At 46.6% G+C, this 22129-nt stretch overlaps 1 protein-coding gene across 1 annotated transcript; it reads left to right on the forward strand.

Annotated features, from left to right (window-relative positions):
* Positions 1-6462: 6462 nt before the first annotated feature.
* LOC105507435 (chromosome unknown open reading frame, human C2orf91) lies at positions 6463-21775 on the forward strand. Its single transcript, XM_011935925.1, has 4 exons — positions 6463-6539; positions 6955-7275; positions 12710-12786; positions 21614-21775. Exons 2-4 carry the CDS (start codon positions 6968-6970, stop codon positions 21622-21624), a joined length of 396 nt encoding a protein of 131 aa, XP_011791315.1. The 5' UTR covers positions 6463-6539; positions 6955-6967; the 3' UTR covers positions 21625-21775.
* Positions 21776-22129: the final 354 nt, after the last annotated feature.

The raw sequence follows: 22129 nt of genomic DNA on the forward strand, positions 1-22129 counted from the left end.
TTTTAGTAGAGACGGGGTTTCACTGCATTAGCCAGGATGTTCTCGATCTCCTGACCTCGTGATCCGCCCGCCTCAGACTCCCAAAGTGCTGGGATTACAGGCGTGAGCCACCGCGCCCGGCCAATCTTGGAGATTTTTAGGTGGAGCTCATTGCATTCTATAGTTGATGTAACAAGACTCTACTGATGGATATTTGGTGTTTCCAATCTTTTGCCACTTCAAACAATGATGGAGTGAATATGTTTGTATGTACATCATTTTGTGCATGTATCTATAAATTCATATAAGTGGAATTGCTTGATTACAGGGTATTTGAATTATGATATTGATAGACTTTACATGAAAACATTTGATGCTGGGGATACTGGGACCAGCTCTGTTTTAGGAAGGTCCTTTTGGAGTCAATGGGATGATGGGTAGGAGGAGAAGAGGCAAGTTTGGAGAGTGCTGTGATTAAACCAGGTGAGACTGATAAGGGGAAATAGAGTGAAGGACAAGGATGGAAGAGATACAAGTAACTGATCAGATGTTACTAACAACATAGCAGAGGAGAAATCAAAGACAACTTGAATATGCAGAGCCCCACGATGGGGATAGATTAACCAAGAAATAGGAGGTGTAGCTGTTAGCAGATTCTTAAAAAAAAAAAGCAACAACAACAGAAATGTGTCTGCTTAGGTAGAAAAGTGAAAAGCAAAAACACCACCACATTAGGACCTCTAGAGCAGAAAGGAAACTGATACTCAAAAAAAGGGAACAGCTCCTAATGTCCCCTGGGGATAAGTTGATGAGACGCCATGTGGTTACAGACAAGAGAAAAGGTTAAGAGCATAAATGTTAGAGTTTTTGGGTTTGGAAGCAGCTTATGAGTTGCATTAATAATCAGTTTAGGTTTTCAGCTGGAACCAACCATCATCACATTTCAGTGGCTTAACACAATAGGTTATTTCTAGCTCATATCACCATCCAATGCAGGCTGATGAAGGGGCTCTGCTCAAAGCAGTTGGTTAGAATCCTGTATTCTTCCATATTCAGGTTCTATCCTTTCTAAGTCCTCAGAATCCTCTCCATTCAGTCATTGAATAGGAAAAGAGAGAATCATGCATGGGCAGGAACTGGAAATGACGTATGTCACTTCTATCCATTTTCTATGGGTCAGAATTCAGTCAGATGGCTGCATCTAACTTCACGGGAGGGAAAGTGGCATCTTGTTGTGTGCCCACGAGGAAAAAAAGAAATGTCCGATGAACACTAGCCAACTTCTACTTCCAAAACTGTGAGTCCTGGGCAAATTATTGAACATCTCAGAGGCTCAGTTTTCCCATTTGTAAAATGGGAATAATGATACTCTTACCTCATAAGTAGGATTCTTGCGAGAATTAGTTTATGTATGTATGTCATCCACTTAACCTGCCATAAGTAGATGAATGACCGTTGTAGTGAATATATGTACATATTCACAGCATGAGTTATTTGGTTGTGACCCTATGAGAACAATTGTGGTGGTTTTCCCAGCCTTTCTCTGCCCACTCCAGGTCTATGCAGAGAGAGGAAAGCTCAGTCTCTTTATGACTGACCTACACCATTCTGGCCCCAAAGTAGATTTATTTTCTTGAAATAAATCATTTGGTTTGGCTGACTCCATGGATCAAATGCATGAGATTATTTCCAAATCTCACTATGCCTGGTCCATGTAGACAGAGCCATAACCTCTGCCAGACAGCTCTGCTCATAGCATAGGCAGGCTGCAGAATGATTCTTGTTCATTCTTTCATGTTATTCCCACACTTCAGAAGTCTGGAGGGAAGCTGAATGTTTGCTGTTCTGGGATCATTTGAAGCCGGGCATGCAAAGAGTTTCGAGTCACTTTCAAGTCTGCCTGTAGGAAATCTTTCTTGGCAACCAGACAACTAGAATTAGTTATTAAAGGCATGTCAAATGAATAAAGACACCTCTGTGAGGAAAACCGCAAGAGCAGTTACTTTTTCTAATATGAATAGGAGGCTAATATCAAATCACCTTTAATTTTCCACTCTTTCTTTGCTCTTTCAATAGTAGGTCAAATCTAATAATACAGAAACAGTGGAAAACCATTTCTGTTTTCATCTATCACTACATATGCCCACTGAAGATGTATGTCTTAAAAACCAGGGTCTGGAATTTAAATGAGTACCTGCACACTGACAAGGCTGTTTCCTCCAGGAATGTTCTGCTGGGTGCCAAGCTTGTGTTGCCCTTATGGGCTGTGAGAAGCTAATCCATGAGACAGAATAAAGCATGGTCTTGTCTCTATACCATATACCCCACAGAGCCCAGGACACAGCATTTGCTGAAAGGCAAGGATGACCTTGAAGACCTAGCCACCATGTTCTACAAGGACCAGGGGAGAATAGCCATGGGAAGGCATTTTGTAAACACAAGCCTGCCTTCCAGATATGAGTTCCCAAAGGCATGGTGAACTCTCTTTTCCACGTGGCCTATATTTAGGGTCACTATGGATAGATGTGTGGATGAGGGGAGCTGGTGACCAACAGGGAGTACTGTTTAGTGGTGAGGAGACTTCAGAATCTGGGGCATCGCCTAGGTTCAAACCCCGGTGCTGCTGTGTTTTGTTGTTATAATGGGCTAGCTGCTCTGTTTTCTGGGCCTCAGTTGCCTCATCTATAGAATGGGGACAATAATGTCTACCTCATATGGTTGTTGTAAGGATTAAATGAAATAATTCTTATGAAACACTTAGAACAAATGTGTGGCATCAAGTAAGCTCTCAATGAATGTTGACTATTTTTACTAGTGTTATCAGCAATAATATTAGAGTTACCAATGGGGAAAGGATCCCTGGTTGGATGGGTTGCACAAACTCAAGCTATACGGACTTAATATGGAAGGGAATTTAGTTATTTTAGGGAAACAAATTAGTTTCCCTCTCAAGTGTAGCCACCTTGAAAAATCTTCTGTTGGGTAGACATGACTTGAGGCTTCATGGTAAAATGGGGAAACTGCCTCCACACAAAAGCCCTCCCAGGCAGGCAGTTTCATATTCTGGATACGGAGGTTTTCACTGAAGATCAGCAATACAGAAACCATTTGTCTTTATCAGTTCAGGCTGCTACAACAGAATACCATAAACTGGGTGGTTTAAACAACAAACACTTGTTTCTCACAGTTTTGGAAGCTGGGAAGTCCAAGATCAAGGCACCAGCACCTCCAGATGGTGAGGGTCCTTTTCCTGGAGAGAAGACAGACGGCTGTCTTTTCCCTGTGTCCTCAAACGACTCTAGTCTCTTTCTCTTCTTCTAAGGTCACTAATGCCGTCATGGGAGCTCTATCCTCATGACCTCATTTAAACCGAATTACCTCCCAAAGGCCCCACCTCCTAATATCATCCTATTTGGAATTAGGGTTGCAACATATGAATTTCGGGGGATAGAAACGTGCGGTCGGTCCATAATACCATTTAACTGACCACACTTACTCCAGACTTCTAGAAATTAACCCCCCATCAACTGAGCTCCTCAACAGGTGGGGCTCCCTGGATAAGCCTTCTGTTAAGAGTTTTATGTGTCTAAGAAATTTGCATACCTTTTTAACTTTTAAAGGCTGAGAGGTCATTTTCCAGTATTTGCCCCTGGACCCAAGTGTAGGCCAACCTTGTGGCTTACCTGGCCCTGATCCTCACCTTCGGGGTAACCCTTCCTTCTCCCTAGTAGCCTCAGGCCAGGGTGTGGCTCTCCTGCTTCCTTTCCATTGACTTTGAAGGTGGATCTTCCATGGATTTTGGATCCACACCAGGTGGCTGCTCTGAGGTTTCTGGGTTTGTTCTGGGAGAACCGAGATTGGTTGTGCCACACAGTGCCTTAATTTACGGGTATAAATCAGGAGACAGACAAGAGACTAGCATGCTGTCTGCAGGCAGTTAGCAAAGTAGCCAGGGAATTCAAGACAGAACTCTTAGCCTTTTTTGTCCTTGTGGTCTCCATCCTGGATAGTTTTAGACGCAATCACTGTTTAACTGACCAATCAACATTGTGGCTTCAATTTTGTGCATCAGTTTCTTGATCAAAATGTGAATTAAATGAGAACAAGTGATTATTATTATTTTTTTGCTTGTTTGTATTCTCTTCTTTTTTCAAAAAAGAGATCTATTTTAAGGTGGCTAATTTATCCATGTAGAACTCCAAATGAAAATGGCAATGGAAAACTTCACTTTGATACTGGGATATGGCTGTCTGTTTGAATGTTTGCCTTTGTGAATCAAAGCAAGCAGTTGATTGCATTTGATTGACTGGACTTTTTTTTTTCTAACTACTTGTGGGGCTCTAGAAACACAGCCTAAGGCCTTTGGCAGAGGATGGAGCCTGCGGAGCCTGTGTGTGCACACGTGTGCACGTGTGTGCATGTGTATGTAGAGAGTGGTGTGTAAAGAATCACTGGTGAAACAGAATGAAAAAGCAGAAGTGTCTGAGTGCCTGCTCTGTGCCAGGTGCTTTCTTGCATTTAGCCCAAACCAAGGAGGCAGATATTATTAGCATTGCATATGAGGAAACTGAGGTCAAGGAAGGCAAGATAGTTTGTTGAAGCTCTAGCACCAAGTAAGAGGAAGAACTGTGGTTCCAAATCAGTCTGTCTGACTCAGAAGGCTGATCTCTTTTCACTTTGAGGAGGGAGGTGGGAGAAAGAGAGGGAGAGAGCCAGAGGAGGTAGAAATATGGAGAGAAAAAAGAGAGACTACCCCAGGGACAGGGTCTAAAAAATCAATACATAATGAAGCCTGAGCCAAGGTGCTAACTCTGCCCCTGACTGTACATCTGACTTGCAGACACTTTATAACTTGGCTCTCTTCTCATCCCCAGCCCCTATCCTTCCCATCCTCCCTTTCTCATTTTGCCTGGGGCAGGCCTGACCTGCCATGGTGATGCTGGAGTCTGGGGCTCCTCCATCTGGAACTGGGCTCTCACGGTGGTGGTGGGGAGGCCAGGACTCTGCTTGGGGCCATTGCCCAGGCAGGAGGAAACTCCCTCAGCCTCTGTCCTGAGCTGGGTCACCTGTGGGAGGGTGCCCAGGGCCCAAAGGTGAAGGAGGGCTGGCGCGGCTTCTTTGCCCAGGGCTGACCACTCCCAGCATCTCAGGCCAGCAGCCACTCAGCACCATCTGCCTCATTTCCTGTGCTTCCTCTTAGTGAATGGCAGCTCGGACTCTTGGCTGCAGGCAGTTCTCCTGAACCGGTCACCAGGGCTCAGGACGAGCCATCCAGATGCAGCTGTGACAATGTGGCTTTCGTCTTCATCACAGTTGACCCTGTGGGAGGAAAGCCCCCTTTCTCCCACTTCAGCCCACATCTCTCTTCCCAGAGCAGCAAACTGTCACCCAGGAGGGGCTGCCGCTTCCCTGGTCGTGGGAACCTCTGCAGAACCTCCTCTGCTGAGCACTCCTGAGTGAAGAGCCAAGCCAGGGTAAGCCTGTGCATATAAGGCCTCAATTTTAGATTAGATTCCCAAATTTAATTTCCTATTCCTTAATTTAATTCTGCATTTTAGTTTTGTTTTTATTATTTACATGGGTTCCCTTTAATGATTCCAAATTGCTGCTGCCCTCTAGCAGTGTTTTGTCTTAGGTTAACGTCTTGAAAACCGATCAGCATTGGAGTTTATTCCGCACTGGGTTTAGTTATTTTCTGAAACGAAGCACAATTAAATTAGAATAATGAACATGCTCTTTAGAGGATTAATTCATAATAAGCAGGCCATGTGCTACAGCTCACAGAAGAAAGGGCACAAGGATCGAAAGCTGTTTTTTTGTGCCTAAATATGAAAAGTACATTCTGCAGAGCAGAACAAATCAGCTAATGACATCCAGAGCGCTGGCCAGCCCCAGAGCGGCATGGAGCTGGCATCTTGAGTTAGCACAATCCCCACCAATGCTGCTGCCTACCTTTCCTCCCCAAGAAGGCTGGGAGCGGGCAATTTGCCTGGCTCCTCTCTCCTCAGCACAGCTGATAGCTACTGTGGGCCTCCTAAATTCTACCCCCAAGAAGCCCCAAACTCCACAGCCTGTGGCTTCACAAGCTTCATCCTCAGAGCTTCCTACAGCCCATTAACTCATTCATTCTTTCATCCAAGGAATGTTTTACTAGCTCTTGCTATATACCAGGCATCCATGGGATGGCCCACCCTCGGGACATATCAGTGAAGAAAACATACAAAGACCCCTGCCCTATTGGAAGTTACACTTGAGCAGGCAGAGACAGATAATAAATGGCAAAAATAAGAAGTAAATTATGTATTATGTTAGAAGATGATGAGTGCTAAGGAGCAGGGGGATTGAGAGTGGTGTGTGTGTGTGTGTGTGTGCGCGCGCACGCGCCTGTGTGCTTTGCAATTTTTAATAGGATGGGTCATGGTAGGCTCATGGGGAAGGTTTCAGTTGAGCAAAGACTTGAAGGAATTGAGAAAGTGAGTCATTTTCAAGCATGTCATCCAGGTCAAGCCCGTTTCAGAAGAAACAATTATAGCAAAAGCCCTAAGGTAGGAGTGTGGCTGGTGAGTTCAGGAAGGATGGGGCCAGTGGGGGCTGAATGGAGGGAGTGAGTGGGAGATGAGGGGGACCCCATCAAGTGGGGCCTTGGCTTTTGCTCTGAGAGAACTGAAAGTCAGGGCAGGGTTTTGAGCAGAGGTAGGACATGGTCTTTTACTAAAGGATCTCTGGCTGCTGGCTGAGAACAGACTTTACGGGGCCAGGTAGATGGAAGGATGGAAGACGGGAGACCTGTCAGAAGGTTCACAGCTTAGGTCTCTGAAACTCCAGCCCCAGGTTTTCCCATACCATGTTCCATGGACCCCCTCAAAGATCTGAGCTCAGGCCTCACAACCAGGCACAGAGGCTTAGAGTCTCCTACAGTCACCTTTCTCCCAGAAGGATCAGCATATTGTTTTTTTTTTTTTTTTTTTAAAACAGCCAGAGCTCGCACATGGTGAGGATGTCCAGACCATTATTCCTCTATTGGCCCTGGAGACCCCTCTGCAGCCCCTCCCAATCTCTTCCACTGACCTTTGGACCAGAAGACTGGATTTTGCAATGGAAGGGAAATTGCAGGCAGCAGACAGCTCTGCACTATCCCTTTGGCTTTCCTCAGGCACCTCTGAGAGGGAGACAGCCTCTCAGCCAAGTACCCAACAAGGGACATGAGAAGGCTTCTGCTGTGCAACTGCCAGAGAAACAGGGGACAGATCAAAGCAGGAGAGGACCAACATCCGCGGTAACCAAAGCAAGGACAAGGTACAAACACACTGAATGAATAAATAAGCAGATGAGTGATTGATGGGTGGGGGGAATGAATGATTAATGCATAAATGAATGATTGATGAATAAACAAATAGATGGCCTGGAGCTGGTTCCTGCTCCCTGCTCTTTGGGTATCTTCTCTCCTGGGAACTGAAGATTAAAGATTCTCCCGTGACCTTCACCTCTGGAATTCCCTGCTGGAGTTGGGATTACACCTGCTTCTGAGCCCAGAGGTGGGGGAGGCTTTGGCATAGGATCACTGGCCCAAGGCTGCAGGGGTGTGCTGGAGGAAGGAGGCTGGAAGCAACTGGGGCTGGTCTGGAAGACCCCTGGGCAGCTTGTAGGTTCTGAGGGTGGAGAGCTCCAAGGATCTGGGAGGAGAGAAGGGTGTATTGGCAAGAGGGGAAAAGGAGTGGTTTTGTTTTTCCTTCCTGGTTCCACCTCGGACATTCTGCAGATGCTGGGCCTTGGGTTGGTCTCATTCTGGGGCCTGTAAAGATACAGAAGTCTGTCTCAATGGAGCATTTGAATGTATTACCCCAAAAGGCGGGAAGATTTTGGTAATCAAAATTGTCAGAAGCTTCCCCAAAAGGGGCAGGCTGGTGAAGACTCCAGGTCAGGCCCAGGCACTGGTACCACCCAGATGCTTGATGTGCCCCCACTTCCAGAAGCTTATCTCCCAGTGTGGCCAGATCCCTGTGCCTCTGGGGGAAAAGTACCCTACTGTGGGAGGGTTTGAGAAAGCGATGTTTAAAGACCCTGGGTCACACGGCTCCCCTTCATTTTGGAGAAGCATCTTACCTGGGGATTCCCATAGAATCTAGTTTGGGGCCAAAAGACTGCTCCTGAAGAGTACATGTACACAGTCCACTTTATATTCTAGACTTTGATAATCATAATCAAAATGGCTTTGATTTATTGAGTGCTTACCAAGAGCTTGATGTTGGGTTAAGAGTTTTGACTAGGCAAGGTGGCTCATGCCTGTAATCCCAGCACTTTGGGAGGCTGAGGTGGGCAGATCACCTGAGGTCAGGAGTTCGAGACCAGCCGGGCCAACATGGTGCAACCCCATCTCTACTAAAAAATACCAAAATTAGCCACACCTTGTGGTGGGCACCTGTAATCCCAGCTACTCAAGAGGGTGAGGTGGGAGAATCACTTGAACCTGGGAGGTGGAGGTTGCAGTGAGCCAAGATCATGCCACTGCACTCCAGCCTGGTGACAGAGCAAGACGGATAAAAAGAGTTTTGCATTCTGACCAGCGTGGTGGCTCACGCCTGTAATCCCAGCTTTGGGAGGCTGAGACGGGCAGATCACCTGATATCAGAAGTTTGAGACCAGCCTGGCCAACACAGTGAAACCCGTCTCTACTAAAAATACAAAAATTAGCCGGACGTGGTGGCAGGCACCTATAATCCCAGCCACTCGAGAAGCTGAAGCAGGAGAATTGCTTGAACCCAAGAGGCGGAGGCTGCAGTGAGCCAAGATCATGCCACTGCACTCTAGCCTGGGTGACAGAGTGAGACTCTGTCTAAAATAAAAATGTTTTGTATTTGCATATCATTCAATTATCTTATGAACCCTGGGATGTCCCTCATTTTACAGATGAAACTGAGGCGCAGAGAGGCTAAGTGACTTGCTGGTAAGTGGTAGAGCCAGAAGTGAACTCAGATGGATGATGGCCATTTGAAGTTGAAAACTGAAGGAACAAGGAACTTTTCCTGAGGTCCTACTCTAGCAACTGTGCTGAGCTTTCGCTCCTCTAGAACAGAGATTCTTAACACTTTGGGGGCTGCAGACCCCTTCAAGCAAGTGATAAGAGTGTCCAGCCTCTTCCTCGAAAATGTACACTTTGCATTTTGCACAAGTGCATTTTCCAGGCAATTTTGGGGGTCCACACAGGCCTCCTGAAGTCTGTTTTAGGTATTCACTTTCTGCAGTGATTGTTTTCCTTTCTCATAACACAGGGCAACCCTCAGAGGGCCCCCAAAATCACCTCAGTAGGGAATGGAATCAGACAGGACAGGTTAATCAATGAAAGCTCACCTCATGCTCCTTCCATAATTGCATTCCTGCCTTTTCATCCTAACAGCCAGCACTTAGGTTAATTACATTCCAATAAGGCTCCCAAGTCTGGGGCCTCTGGAGCCTGCCCTGGAACCTGTTGACATGCCATCTGCTTCCAGAGGGATTCTGGAGACCAAGGCAGCCTTTTAAAATTCTTCTCAGTTTTCTTTGCTATAAGAGAGACAAAGGACCCTGTAACAGATCTCATCCAAAATCCAACTTTCTTAACCCACCCACATCAGTCCTGAAGCTATAGAGGATTCTTTGGTCCCAGGCTGTCTTTCTGATGTCAAAACAGTAGCACCTGTTATTCCAAGTCGATGACCTTTGGAAATACCTGGCTTGGAGCAAGGTGGCCCCAAATTGACAGGGCTGGCTGGGTAGAACCAGCTCAGGGCTGGAGAATCAAAAGGCTTAGGAGTTCCCTCAGGGGATGGGTATTGTGCCACCTCAAACACTGCCAGCTTCAGTCATTTATTCATAAGATGTATTGGAACCTCCCGAAAGGGTATCTACTCTTTGCAAAGAAAACCCACAATACAAGGAAATAGAAGATATAATATACATTATAATATATATTAGGATTATATTATATATAATAATATTTAGGAAAATATGTTATTCGTATATATTATTATATGTAATATATTCAATATATATATTCCATATAATTGATATATTGCACAGATATATATGTAATATTCCAGAAATATAACTTCGTCTAATGCAGGTCCATGCATTCTCCCTGCACAGTGAAGTTCACACAATTAACAGAGAAAGTGCAGGGTTCATGGTGATTTGAGTTTCACTGTTTCCCAAGTAGAGATGGCTCCACTGCTTGCCCCCACCAAAGGAATGAGGTATAAAATGGAGAGGTCTGGTGTTTGTTATATGACTTACAGATGCCCCCTCCCCCACCACGGCCCCGGACACTTCTTTCCTGCAAAGAAAAGTTTCCTCTGGGACTCTTTATCCTCCTGGGTTTGAACCCCAAGAAGCCTTCCACAAGCCCAGCTCGCTTGGCCTGCATCCACAGGGCTGAGGGCTGATTTTCTCATCCCTGCCTAGACCGCTGCTCAGAGGAAATGGCTTGTTTTGAGATGGAAACTTTCTTGCTGCATGAGGGAGAAGAGATGGAGTTTGGCCCATGATGCCATGAGTATTCTTGGGTGGTTAATCCCCGCTCCAACACTGTAATCCTTGTGGGTGATCTGTGGTTTAGCAGAAAGAGCATCGATTTTCAGGAAGGCAGGCCAGTGTTTGAATCCTCACTCTGCCAGTCATGAGCTGTGTGCCACTGGGAAAGTCACTTCACCTCCTTGCATCATAGTTTTTTTCTCCTGTGTGTGGAGTGGGGAGGGAGGGAGATTTACTTTACAAGGTTCAAATGGAGAGAAGCAGGCCATGGTGCCTGGCGTATTCTATACATGATTTTCTTTCTTTCTTTTCCTGAACGAAGGCACAAACTTATAAAGCACTTTGCAGATGTCAGAAGGTACTATTAGGTTTTTCTTTATCAGTGCACTTCAGCCTCGTTACCCGCCCACCCCATTCCAGTCTTCCTTCTCTTAGCCTCTCTCACTACCTACAGCAGGTAGTCTACTCCAGATCATAGCTGCAGGCTTTTCCCTGCAAATCTTACTAACAGGTTTAGCATCCCTCCTAGGCTTCAGAGCAGCGACCAGTGCAGCCTCAGAAATGGAGATGCCCACCGACAGGTCAATTTCTCCATCCCTGTCCTTTCTGGTTTAACAGCAGGGCCCTAACATCCAAGCCTGTTAGGGCTGCCTCACACTTACCCGTGGAGAGGGAGACTGCAGACATTTCATGGCATGGGGTGGGTTATAAATGGGCATCAGCCTCCTGGGGCTGAGCAGGAATCAGTGGGTGAGAGTGTGATGCTGACTCCCCCTCACTTCATTTGACCATGGCCATTGTGGGAATCACCATCATCATGCTCACTCTTGCTGCCAGCATCCAGCACCCAAGTCAGAGCTGTCTGAGCCTCAGGGAGCTAACCCCTAAGACACAGCAACCAAACTCTAAAGAGGACCCCAAACCTACCTTTTTTGAGTAGATTTTGCACACTTACAGGTGGGGTGTTTTAAATGGAATCTTGAAGGTAAGGGTGTGGTTGAGGCAGGGGGTGGGGGTGGTAAGGGGATAAGAGGAGGAGAGAAGGGGTCAAATAGGCCAGAGGAGATTAGGGATTTAATTAAACTGCCTGTTTGAGTAAGGGCTTTTAGGTGCAAAGCTGCTTTGCATGATAATGGCAGTTTATCTGAATTCCATTCTACTGAAGGAAGCTTCTTTTACACTTAATTACTGTGGCTCTTAAGCCTGGCTTTTCCTTAATGCCCATCCCCAGGGTAAGGAGGGAAGCTTACCTCTTAGCTTCAGTCCTGCTGGCCACTGTCACAGACAGACCCCTCGTCATCCATGCCTGTAAGAGGCCTGTCCACGAAGCAGGCAATAGCTAAGTGAATGGAGGGCCTTTAGGATCACCTAGCAAAGTCAGGTCTGGCTTAAGGGGGTGACCCCTGAAGTCCTTTGATAGGGTTCCCCAGCCAGCAGGGGCAGCTGAGAATGGCTCTGGGCTTAGGTTTCTGTGACTTGCCTTGGGGTCTCCGCGCCCAGAAACCCCAAACACCAAACAGGACCAACATTCCCCTGGTAGGTTCCTGCTGCTTGCTGAACAGCAGCTCTGGACAAGCACAGGTGTGGTTGTCTAAGTGAGCTTGGTAGGGTCTGGACCAGAGGGAGACTCCCTGGTTGACTTGTCTGGGCAGCCTGCATCTTTGATGGTGAAAGTGACTGCTTTTCAGGCAGAAGGACAGCATTCAGTACTCATCAGGACAAAAGGCGGAGTAGATGGAAAGCCTGGTAGAGGGAGAAGAGAGCCCTGATACAGAGAGGGGGAAGCCAAGGGAGATGGAGACTCCAGCGCACGAGCAGGGTAGGAAAGAGTTAAAGGGTTTGGGAACTCCTGTTTCCAATCACTTGTCAGCCAGCTTTGCTCTCAGCCTTATCAGCAGGGATAGGGCCGCGCAGGGAGAGGCTCTGAGCGCTCTCGTTTCCAAAATCTTCCCAGACTGCAAGCTCTGAGTGTTCTCATTACCTTCTAAGGGCTCCTGGCTCAGTCTGGGGTGAGGGCCACGGGGAGGGGGCTGGAAACCCAAACACATTTAATGGAGTAGAGTGCGAGTTACTAAATACAGCCCAGGGTTAGTGGTGAGGCTGTCGAATCTCAGCAGTAAACCTTCAGAATCCAACTGTCCCTCCTCCTCTCCCCTAGCGCAGGCTGTGTCTTCGCTTCCATTCAACTAGAGCTAAAACTCTTTAATGTTCTTCCCTTTTACAGTTACCCCGAGTCAGAAATCTTCATTGTGTATCTGTGCAGTTACTTTTGGAACTCAAGTGAAGGACTTTACATGTCAGGTAAAGATGTCTTGGTAAGACTTGACTCATGTTAGCCTTTTGGGAGCCAGTTTTAGTTCTGCCATCTCATGGGGTTGCTACCTACCTGTTTTAACCATTAGGTAATTTGATAAGCCTACTTTCTATATCTTCATTCAAGTTATTGGTTTAAAAGATGCTGCCTGGGAGAGGGCTGAGGGCAGAACCGTTGGTCATGCCAATACAGATTGTCCTCTAGACCTTGACATCAACCCATGGTCAATATTTTTGGGGTGTGGATACTGTTATTAAACTAGCTACTAATTCCTTGTATTGTGCGTCTCTAATTTATAATCCACCAAGGATCCAGAAGGCTGCTATGAGAAAAGGTATTAGGTTAGTGCAAAAGTAATTGTTTATTTTCGAAGAAAGTAATGGCAAAAGCTGCAATTACTTTTACACCAACCTCATAAAAGTTAAAAGCACCTTTCTATAATCCAATACACTTGGTCCCATGAATCTCCCTAATTTGCCATTCTTGTGAGCCTGCTAAAGAAGAAAGTAAAGTTTACATGATATTTTGCAGTAGAAAAGAGATGTTATGAATTCAAATATAAGCATCATAACCACATTTTTGTAAGGAGCAAGAGTTGCCTGCCAAGAAGAACAGTGGTATGCATGATGGTGATGCCAGGGAGCTGGGTCTTTAAAAGAGAACTGACTGGCCAGGCACGGTGGCTCATCCCTGTAATTCCAGCACTTTGGGAGGCCAAGGCGGGCAGATCACAAGGTCAAGAGATGGAGACCAACCTGGCCAACATGGTGAAACCCTGTCTCTACTAAAAATACAAAAATTAGCTGGATGTGGTGGCACGTGCCAGTAGTCCCAGCTATTTGGGAGACTGAGGCAGAAGAATCGCTTGAACCCAAGAGGCGGAGCTTGCAGTGAGCTGACATCACGCCATTGTACTCTAGCCTGGCAACAGAGTGAGACTCCATCTTAAAAAAAAAAAAAAAAAAAAAAAAAAAAAGAGCTGACCTAGGAAAGAAATGGGGAGTGAATGGGGATTTAAGTTAATCAAGAGAAGAGACTGGGACAGCAGTTTGTGCTAATTATTTGGGGGGCACAGGGTTCTGTCCTGTGACTGCAAGAATAGACCTTGGGCAAGAACCAAGAGTATCCCCTTATGTACAAGCCACAAGGCCTCAGTTCTTCCAGGTCTGGAAACTTCAGAGGTTCTGAACACAGGCTGTTTGGTGCCTCCATGCCCCTGCTCATGCTGCTTCATCTGGAATCCCTTTCCTTGCTGCCCACCTGGTGAACATCTGCTCATCCTTCCTTTTTACTGCAAGTCTGATACCGTCTAACAAGTCTTCCCTGCCTCCTCCTCCCCTCCAGTTCCAGACTTCCCAGGTGGAGTTCACTACTCCCACTGTGACATTTTGTTCCCTGTGTAGACTTCTGCATTTGCGCCAAAATCATTTTATTACATAGAGGCTAAAGACACAGAGTTTGAAGTTCAGAAGACTTAGCTATTTAGCTGTGACTTTGCCTCTTGCTATAACCTTTCTAAATCTCAGTGTCCTCATTTGTAAAGTTGGGATAATAATAAATACCCACTAGGACTGGCCTGAAGAGTCAATAGAAAATGAACACAAAGCTCTGTATTAGTTACCTATTGCTACATGGCAAATTACCCTAAAATCTAGTGGCTTAAACCAATAATAAACATGGTTTTCTGTCTGTGGGTCAGGAATTTGGGAGCAGCTTAGCTGGGTGGTTCTGCCTCATGAGGATGCAGTTGTGATGTTAGATGGGACTACAGTTATCTGAAGGCTTGTCTGTGGCTGGAGGCACTGTTTCCAAGATGACTCAATCACATGGCTATGGGCAGACGGTTTCAATTCCTCGTTGGCTATTGGTGGGCAGTCTCAGTTCCTCTCCATGTGGACCTTCCCACAGGATAGAGCTTCCTGAATATCTTCACCACATGGCATCTGGAGTCCCCTAGAGTGAATGATCCAAGAGACAGCAAGGTGGAAGCTGCATTGTCATTTATGTCCTGGCCTCAGAAGTCATGTACTGTTATTTCCATAGATCCTATTATTTTTGGATAAGCCCTAGTCAATGTGGAAGGACACTACACAGGCATGTGAATTTCAGGAGAAGATCATTGTGGGCTATTTTAGAGGCTGCCTACTACAACTATTTAGCTCAATGTTTATCAAAAGCATATCATATGGAGGGTGCAGTGGTGTGTGCCTGTAGTCCCAGCTACTCAAGAGGCTGACACAGGAGGGTTGCTTGAGCCAAGCAGTTTGAGGGTATAGTGAACTATGATCGCGCCTTTGTATGGTCATTGCTCTCCAGCTTGGGTATCATAGTGAGATGTTGTCACTAAAAGAAAAAGCATTTCGTAAGGGCTTAATGAACAGTAGCTGCTAGTATTAATCCATACATTTGTATTCCCTGCTAGAAAATAAACCCTTTGAGGGCACAGATCATGTCTTGGGCCTGTTTGTACCTCAAGTCCCTAGTGTAGTGTTAAGCATACTGATAGGTTTATACTAAATGCTGATGGAGAATACATGAATGAAGGCTTAGAGAGGGCTAGTCTGGTGGCAGGCTCAGAGTGAATGGGGAGAGAATTCACACCCAGATGTTAAATAGGATTCTGTAATTCAGGTGCTTATCTGGAATTGCCAGAGTGTGTAGAATCAGGATCTGAGAGTTCCTCATATTTTCATGCTTGAGTACCAAGGACATTTGATATCAAAACAGTAGGCAGGGCAAGGGTAACTCTTACGATTCTCTTTGGAAAACAAGCCCTGAGCATAAATTTGGCAGGGAGCAATGGTCCTATGATCTAAAGAGTGACCCCACTGATGTCTAATTCTCTGGGCCAAGGCAGACATGGGAAGCTCTTGATATTTTTGTCGTACTCAAACTCCTATCTTGATGACACCTCTGTCCTTCTACCGGGCACAACAATTTCCCTTTCTAAGAGATTCTGATGCACATTTCTTAGAGTTAATTAAGAAGTGAACAGAGGGTTTCATGTCAGAGGCCGGCCCCGCTACTGCCACCCTTTACGCAGGAGAGTGTTTGAGTCTGTGAGGTAACTGATACTCTAGGTGAGATTGAGTTTCCAGACGTCTAGCTCACACTGGAAACCTTGCCCCTGCCCCTGGGCTCGAAAGTTCACCGATTGTCCCTTTTCCACAGACAGAGCCCTCTGTCCTTACCAGTGCTGTACTTTTTTGCCCCAGTTTCCAACAAGGAGCCACTCCTATGAGGCTGCAGCTCCAGGAGCCTCAGAGACAAAGACCAGTGGAAGAGCAGGTGTCTTCTTAGAGATTTTCCCATGTAGATCACATTCCCACTTGCCAGAGTTTCCATTTTTTCCCAGTTCCTTGAAATCCCAAACAAGTGACTTTACTTGTCTTTTTCCGCCTTTCTTAAAGCTGAGGCAATACAGGGGAAAATCTTTTCCTATCCAGGGTGGAGGAAGCTTGCACTGAATAATATTTTGCCTGTGGAAAACAAAAAAGAAGATTGAGACATGCAAATTGTAAATGGGACAGAACTATAGGAGACATATGATATTTGAATTGCCTCTAAACCAAACCAGAAGCACTCATGGTGGTCTGCACCTGCAATCCCAACTACTGGAGTGGCTGAGGTGGGAGGATCGCTTGATCTCAGGATTCAAGGCTGCAGTGAGCTCTGATTGCGCCACTGTACTCCAGTCTGGGCGACAGAGTGAGACCCCATCTTGAAAAAATGAAAGGAGAAATAAACAAAACCAGGTCACCACAAGGAAATGCGAAAGGAAATTTAAAATGCTTGTTGATTGAAATAAAAAAAATACAATAACTGAGTCTGAAGGAAACAGTGATATGTCAGGGATCATTGTAATTCAAGGCAACTGGACTCTGGAATGACCCTCATCTTGAAAGAGCTTTTTAAATGGTATTTATTTCACTTTCCGTTAGGATTTAAGCAGAAAGAGAACATTTTTAATAGAGGCAGCATTGCGAAATGTGGCCAGTGGGAGAGTTGGGGTCTTGTGTGTATGAGGAATTCTTTGGGGCGTAGGACTAAGGCAATAGAGCTGGACCAATACAAGTCTCTTGGTTTTCAAATTCCACCTCTATGTAGCTATGGAAAGAATTGTGTCATTCTTGGTAGAAAACCCAGCCAAAGTGTTCCCCTGGAGATGAAAACACAAAATAAGAATTTTAAGAAACCATTTTTTGGGGGAGTCAAAAGAACGTTAATGAGACAATTGATTAAGTTATACAAAGAAGTTAAAAATAAAATAAATACTATGTCCAGTTGAAATATTTCACTTGCTCCCCTAAAAACCCACCCCAAAACATAACATTGAGCTTTCAGAGGGGAAGCAGGGAGTGGGACACAGAAAGAAACCAATGAGAGGACAGCATGGAAACCACACTGAGGAAACAGAACTTTTAACCAATGATTATTAGAAAAACAACAGCAATCATTGACTAAACAAATTATGGTTCTAGGAGAAGGGGCACAAAACAGTCAACCTTGGGAAGACTGCCATGTTGGGTAAGCACTGAGCTTTAGGGATGACAGCTCTCATTTCCTGTGCAATTAAGAACATTCTTCTTTGGGTCATCTCAGTCAGCTGACAATCACTTTTTGAGTGCACACTATATGCCAAGCTCTGTGTTAGATGTTCAGGCTGTAACACCTATGTATCTTTATAGATATGCTCCCTGCCTTACACAAATGCCCAGGGTATGGTGAATGTGATAAGGCATAATAACAGCTAAAATGTATTGAGCACTCGCTGTGTTTTAAACACTGTACAAGCACTATAATCCACTATGAGAACAGAACTAAATGGTTTTGGTCACATTTGTATCTCCATTGCTTGGCACATAGGTATTCAATAAATATATTTTAAAAATCCTTAGCACCTCTATGAGTAGGTATCATTATTACTCCCATTTTACAGATGAGAAGACTGAGGTCCAAAGAGATTAAGCACTTGTTTGGTGCTATTGTTAGGAAGCCATGGGACAAGGATTTGAACCCAGGAAACCCTGCAAAACACTATACAATGCTGCCCCTTGATAAGTACATGAGTAATCAAAATGCAAGACAGAAGGTAGAAAGCACTCCAAGGGAGATTCAAACAAACTGCTTGGAAGTTCTAACCTCTGGCAAGGAAAGGGGACAGTGAGAAGGGAAGGATCCTTGGAAGAGATGGCATTTGAGTTGGGTCTTAAAATGTGGGTGAGATTTCCTCAAGGGGGTACAAGGGGAAGCATCTTTAAGATGAAGGAAAGTCAGAAACCAGCACTCGGAACTGGATAAGCGAAAGGTATATTTGAAGACTTTTACACTTCCAGTTTGCTGCGGAAGTAGCCCTCCTCCATGGCAGCAGCAGGAGATTATCTGGAGTGGGTCAGAAGCGGTAAGGAGCAGGGCTTCTCGTGCTGTCACCGCACAAGGGTTGCCTGGTGATTCAGCAGGTCCATGGCGTGGCCCCTGGTGATGCCAAGGCAGCTGGACCACACTTGGAGCAGCTGAGTTCTAGAGGGCCTTGCTTTTCTGGCTGAAGGGTGTAGACTTTATTTGGTAAGCATAGGGCTGCACAGATGGATTTTTTTTTTTTTTTTTTTGAGACGGAGTCTAGCTCTGTCGCCCAGGCTGGAGTGCAGTGGCGCGATCTCGGCTCACTGCAAGCTCCGCCTCCCGGGTTTACGCCATTCTCCTGCCTCAGCCTCCCCAGTAGCTGGGACTACAGGCGCCCGCCATCTCGCCCGGCTAGTTTTTTGTATTTTTTAGTAGAGACGGGGTTTCACCGTGTAGCTCAGGATGGTCTCGATCTCCTGACCTCGTGATCCACCCGTCTCGGCCTCCCAAAGTGCTGGGATTACAGGCTTGAGCCACCGCGCCCGGCCACAGATGGATTTTTAAGCAGGAAAATAAGGCTTTAGAAAGATGGCTTGGTGGTAGTGGTATAAGATGCCCTGGAGAAAGTTGGGCTTTGGTTTCTTTAGCTCCTAACTTAAAACTCTCAAAGCTCAGAATACTGATTCAGTCAGGTCCCACACAGGAAAACAGAAACCAAAGAGATGATTAACAGAGATCTTTTAGCCGTTGAATTTGCGTTGTCACTTATTCACCAGCGCTGCCTAGAAACTGTTCTTTCCCCCTCCTCCAAGACCAGCCAGAAGCAAAATTTGTCCTTAGTCTCTAGTGGTTAGAAAAAGAGAGGACATGTTGCCTTGACTTTGGGCTATCCTGATGGGTCTGTTCAGGTTCAAACTGGGCCCATCACTCAGCTCACTCTGGATCAGTTTTTTATGACTGGCGGATCTGCTTGGGGAACGAAAAATGCTGTGAATATCAGCCTGAAAAAAATATCATCAGGAAATTAAATCTGTGGCTTAAAAAATCCCACACTGCTTTCTGGCTCTGGTCTGTCTCCCAACTGGGATCTCTCCCTCGGCATGGAGGACTCCTTCCGGCCTCCTCCCCCTCCTCTGGTTCTCCCACCCTCTCTCTTCCCCCCACAGCCTCCCCTCCTCCCCTCTTCTCTTTCTTATCCTATAGGACCTCCGGCCTGCCTTTCTTCTTCTCTCTGGGCTCCTCCCTGGTGGCTTCAAGCTTCCCTTCCTGTCTCCAGGCTTCTAGCTTTTCCCCAGCTCCACGGAAGCATCTGTCTGTCTCTCTTTCACTTCCCATCAGGGAGTCCTAAATGCTGAATAGGCCCTTCAGACCAGGCCCTGAAGGGGACTTGGCTGGGGCAGTAGGGGGTGGGGGGTACTGGGGACCTGCTGAGGCCATACAGAAGCCCATTGATAGGCAGCCCTTCCACACAGACAACCCAGTCCAGTCTCCATGGCTCCAGCGGAGAGAGGCGTCCCTTGAGGTGGTGGCCAACATCCTGGCCACCATGAATGACCTCAGTGTCTTCGGTGGGCAGGGGGACCTTCACTCTGTAGCCTCCAAATCCTTCAGGCCAATCAGTCCCACCATGGGTGTGAATATATTCATCTTGAAAATAATTTGTCAGTACATCTCCATCAGTGGTGCTGATTTCATTAATTGGAAGAATTAGCTCTTTGTGGCCAATGGAAGAATATGGAGCCAAAACACACGGAAAACTTTTCCCCAGTGACCCAGAGACCCTTGGACGAACTCCTGGGTGCCATGAAAATGGATCGTTTTGCAGAAAGAATACCATTGGATGTTTATTTAACATCACTCTCCATCCCCCCAAAAAGACCTTCAAAATGCTCTCACATCTGGCTGCTTTTCTTCCCTCACTTTTTTGTGCAGAGCCAGGGCAGGGAGGAAACTTCATCAGTCTGAAAACATCCAGCAGCAAAGTGTAAATTAAATGTGCCGAGAGGCCAGGGTAAGGGGAGTCTTACATTCTGGGGGTGGAGTGAGAAGACTGTGTCCTCATCCCTACTCCATACTGGCAGAGCCGGGTTTTACCCTGTGTCTCCCATTAGGAGCTGTGTGACCTTGGGCAAGACACTTAACCCTTCTGAGCCTCTGTTTCCTTCTGGTAAAATAGGGAAATAAGCACATACAGGGCTGTTGGAGGGCAAAAGGGAATAATGTATGTAGAGTGTATGGCACATAGACACTTGATTGATGGTAGCTACTATTGTGGTTGCTGGGATCAAAACCAGAAGAGAATCCCAACTGTTTCCATGCCTCAGGGACTCACTATTGCTGGCCCCATTCGGGGAGACAGATGGGCAAAAGTAAGTCCTATGGGAGGAGACAGATGGACAAAAAAGGGTGATCAAGGGGATCGGATGGAATGATAGGTCGATGGGGTAACAGGCGGATGGAACATCCCATGGGGAAGGTGGATTTATGACAACCCAAAAGAGACCTTGAGAGATGGTGCCCCATGGGAAGGGCAGATGGATGAGGGTCCAACAGGGGAGACAGAGAGATGACAGACCAAAGAGGAAGACAGATGGATGGCAATTTCATATGGGGGTGGGCAACCCTGTGATTGGGGGGAACAGATGGACAATATGCTGACGATGAAGCCTGGGCTTCCTGTTTAGTCTCTATTCCTCAGGCCTGGACATCCCTGAATTCTTAATAACCTTGAGGCTCTGTGAGGATGAGAGAGAGAGAGACAGAGAGAGAGAACTTCGCACGGCCTGAGAAGATATGAAGCATCAGGGTCAGTCTGGCCTCTGTTCCTCCCTCCTCCCACAGCCCCTCCCTGGGTGGCCCCACAGATAAAGGCTCAGCCATGATGATGAGGAGGAGGAGGGACAAAACTGCTTTTGGAAAGAAAGGGAAAATAAAAACTAGCTAAAAGTTTTATTTATTTAAAATAAAGGCTCAGTTATGCTTGACTGTAAACACGCAGGCCCATCCCTCCCTCCCTGGCTCTTCTTGTGGCAGAGGGCTTGGACCACACAGTGAGCTGGGGGCAGGAGGCAGAGAGAAGGCCAGTGTAGGCCGGGGGAAGGGGTGGGACGAGGGTGCCCCAGGTGTGGGGAGGGGAGAGGGGCTGTGGAATTTAGTGACCTGCTGAGCACAGCTGGGTTGGGCTGGCTAGACCCTCTGGCCCTGTCTCCTAGACCTTCAGCACATACCATCAACAGTCCGTACAGGGTTCAGCCACACTTGCAGCACAACATGGGGATGCCACAACATGGGGATGCCAGGGAAATGCACACACACACACAGGTGTGCAGGCCTTTCTCTCAAGTCTGTCTCCATCTCTTTGTCAGAGATAGCACAGTGGGGTCCTCGGGGAGGTGGGCCTAACTCCAGCTGTGAGTCACATCTTCTATTTGAACTAGAAATTCGACCTGCCTTTTGTCTTCTTTCTTGCAGGTTCCACCTGAATTGCTTCCATGCTTTTCAGTGACTGAACCGTTTGGGTGGCCTGGAAGAGCCTGTGAGCTCCCTAGAGAAAGGAGACAGTGTGGATGGAGAAGAATCTGGAGTAGAGACAAGTCTGGGGACCCTGCCTCTCAAGTCTTTTGTGTGAGGGCTGCGTTGGTGGCCCAACTAGCCAGGGAAAGGCTATGGTATGCGGGGTCAGGCGGGAATAGGCAGGAAATGTTTGTGATAAGAGGCTTTGCCTCTTGCAAGCTCCTCTGGTTTCCAGACCCAGCTGCAGGATAAGGGCCCAGGAGCTGAGCAGGGAGCCTCAGAGGAGGCTGCTGCAAGAGCCAGCCCTTGGGATTTCAGCAGGCCCCTGGGGGCCCTGAAGACCGTGCCTGGGGATAGAAAGGACCCTGGGAACCTAGCCAGGGCTGCCTTCCTTTGGGATCAGGAATTTCAATCATACTTCAGAGGGCCAAATCAATCCCTTAAGAAAAGTAAAACAAAACAAACCCCAGCTTT

Source organism: Colobus angolensis, unplaced genomic scaffold, assembly GCF_000951035.1.
Source record: "Colobus angolensis palliatus isolate OR3802 unplaced genomic scaffold, Cang.pa_1.0 Scaffold15, whole genome shotgun sequence".
Lineage (NCBI taxonomy): Eukaryota > Metazoa > Chordata > Mammalia > Primates > Cercopithecidae > Colobus > Colobus angolensis.

Excerpts from the sequence above, each read along its gene's own strand:
- LOC105507435 (XM_011935925.1), top strand. The coding sequence starts at position 6,968 with ATGGTGAGGATGTCCAGACCATTATTCCTCTATTGGCCCTGGAGACCC. Across the intron at positions 7,276-12,709 it reads GTAACCAAAGCAAGGACAAG|TTACCCCGAGTCAGAAATCT; the intron begins GTACAAACACAC and ends TCCCTTTTACAG.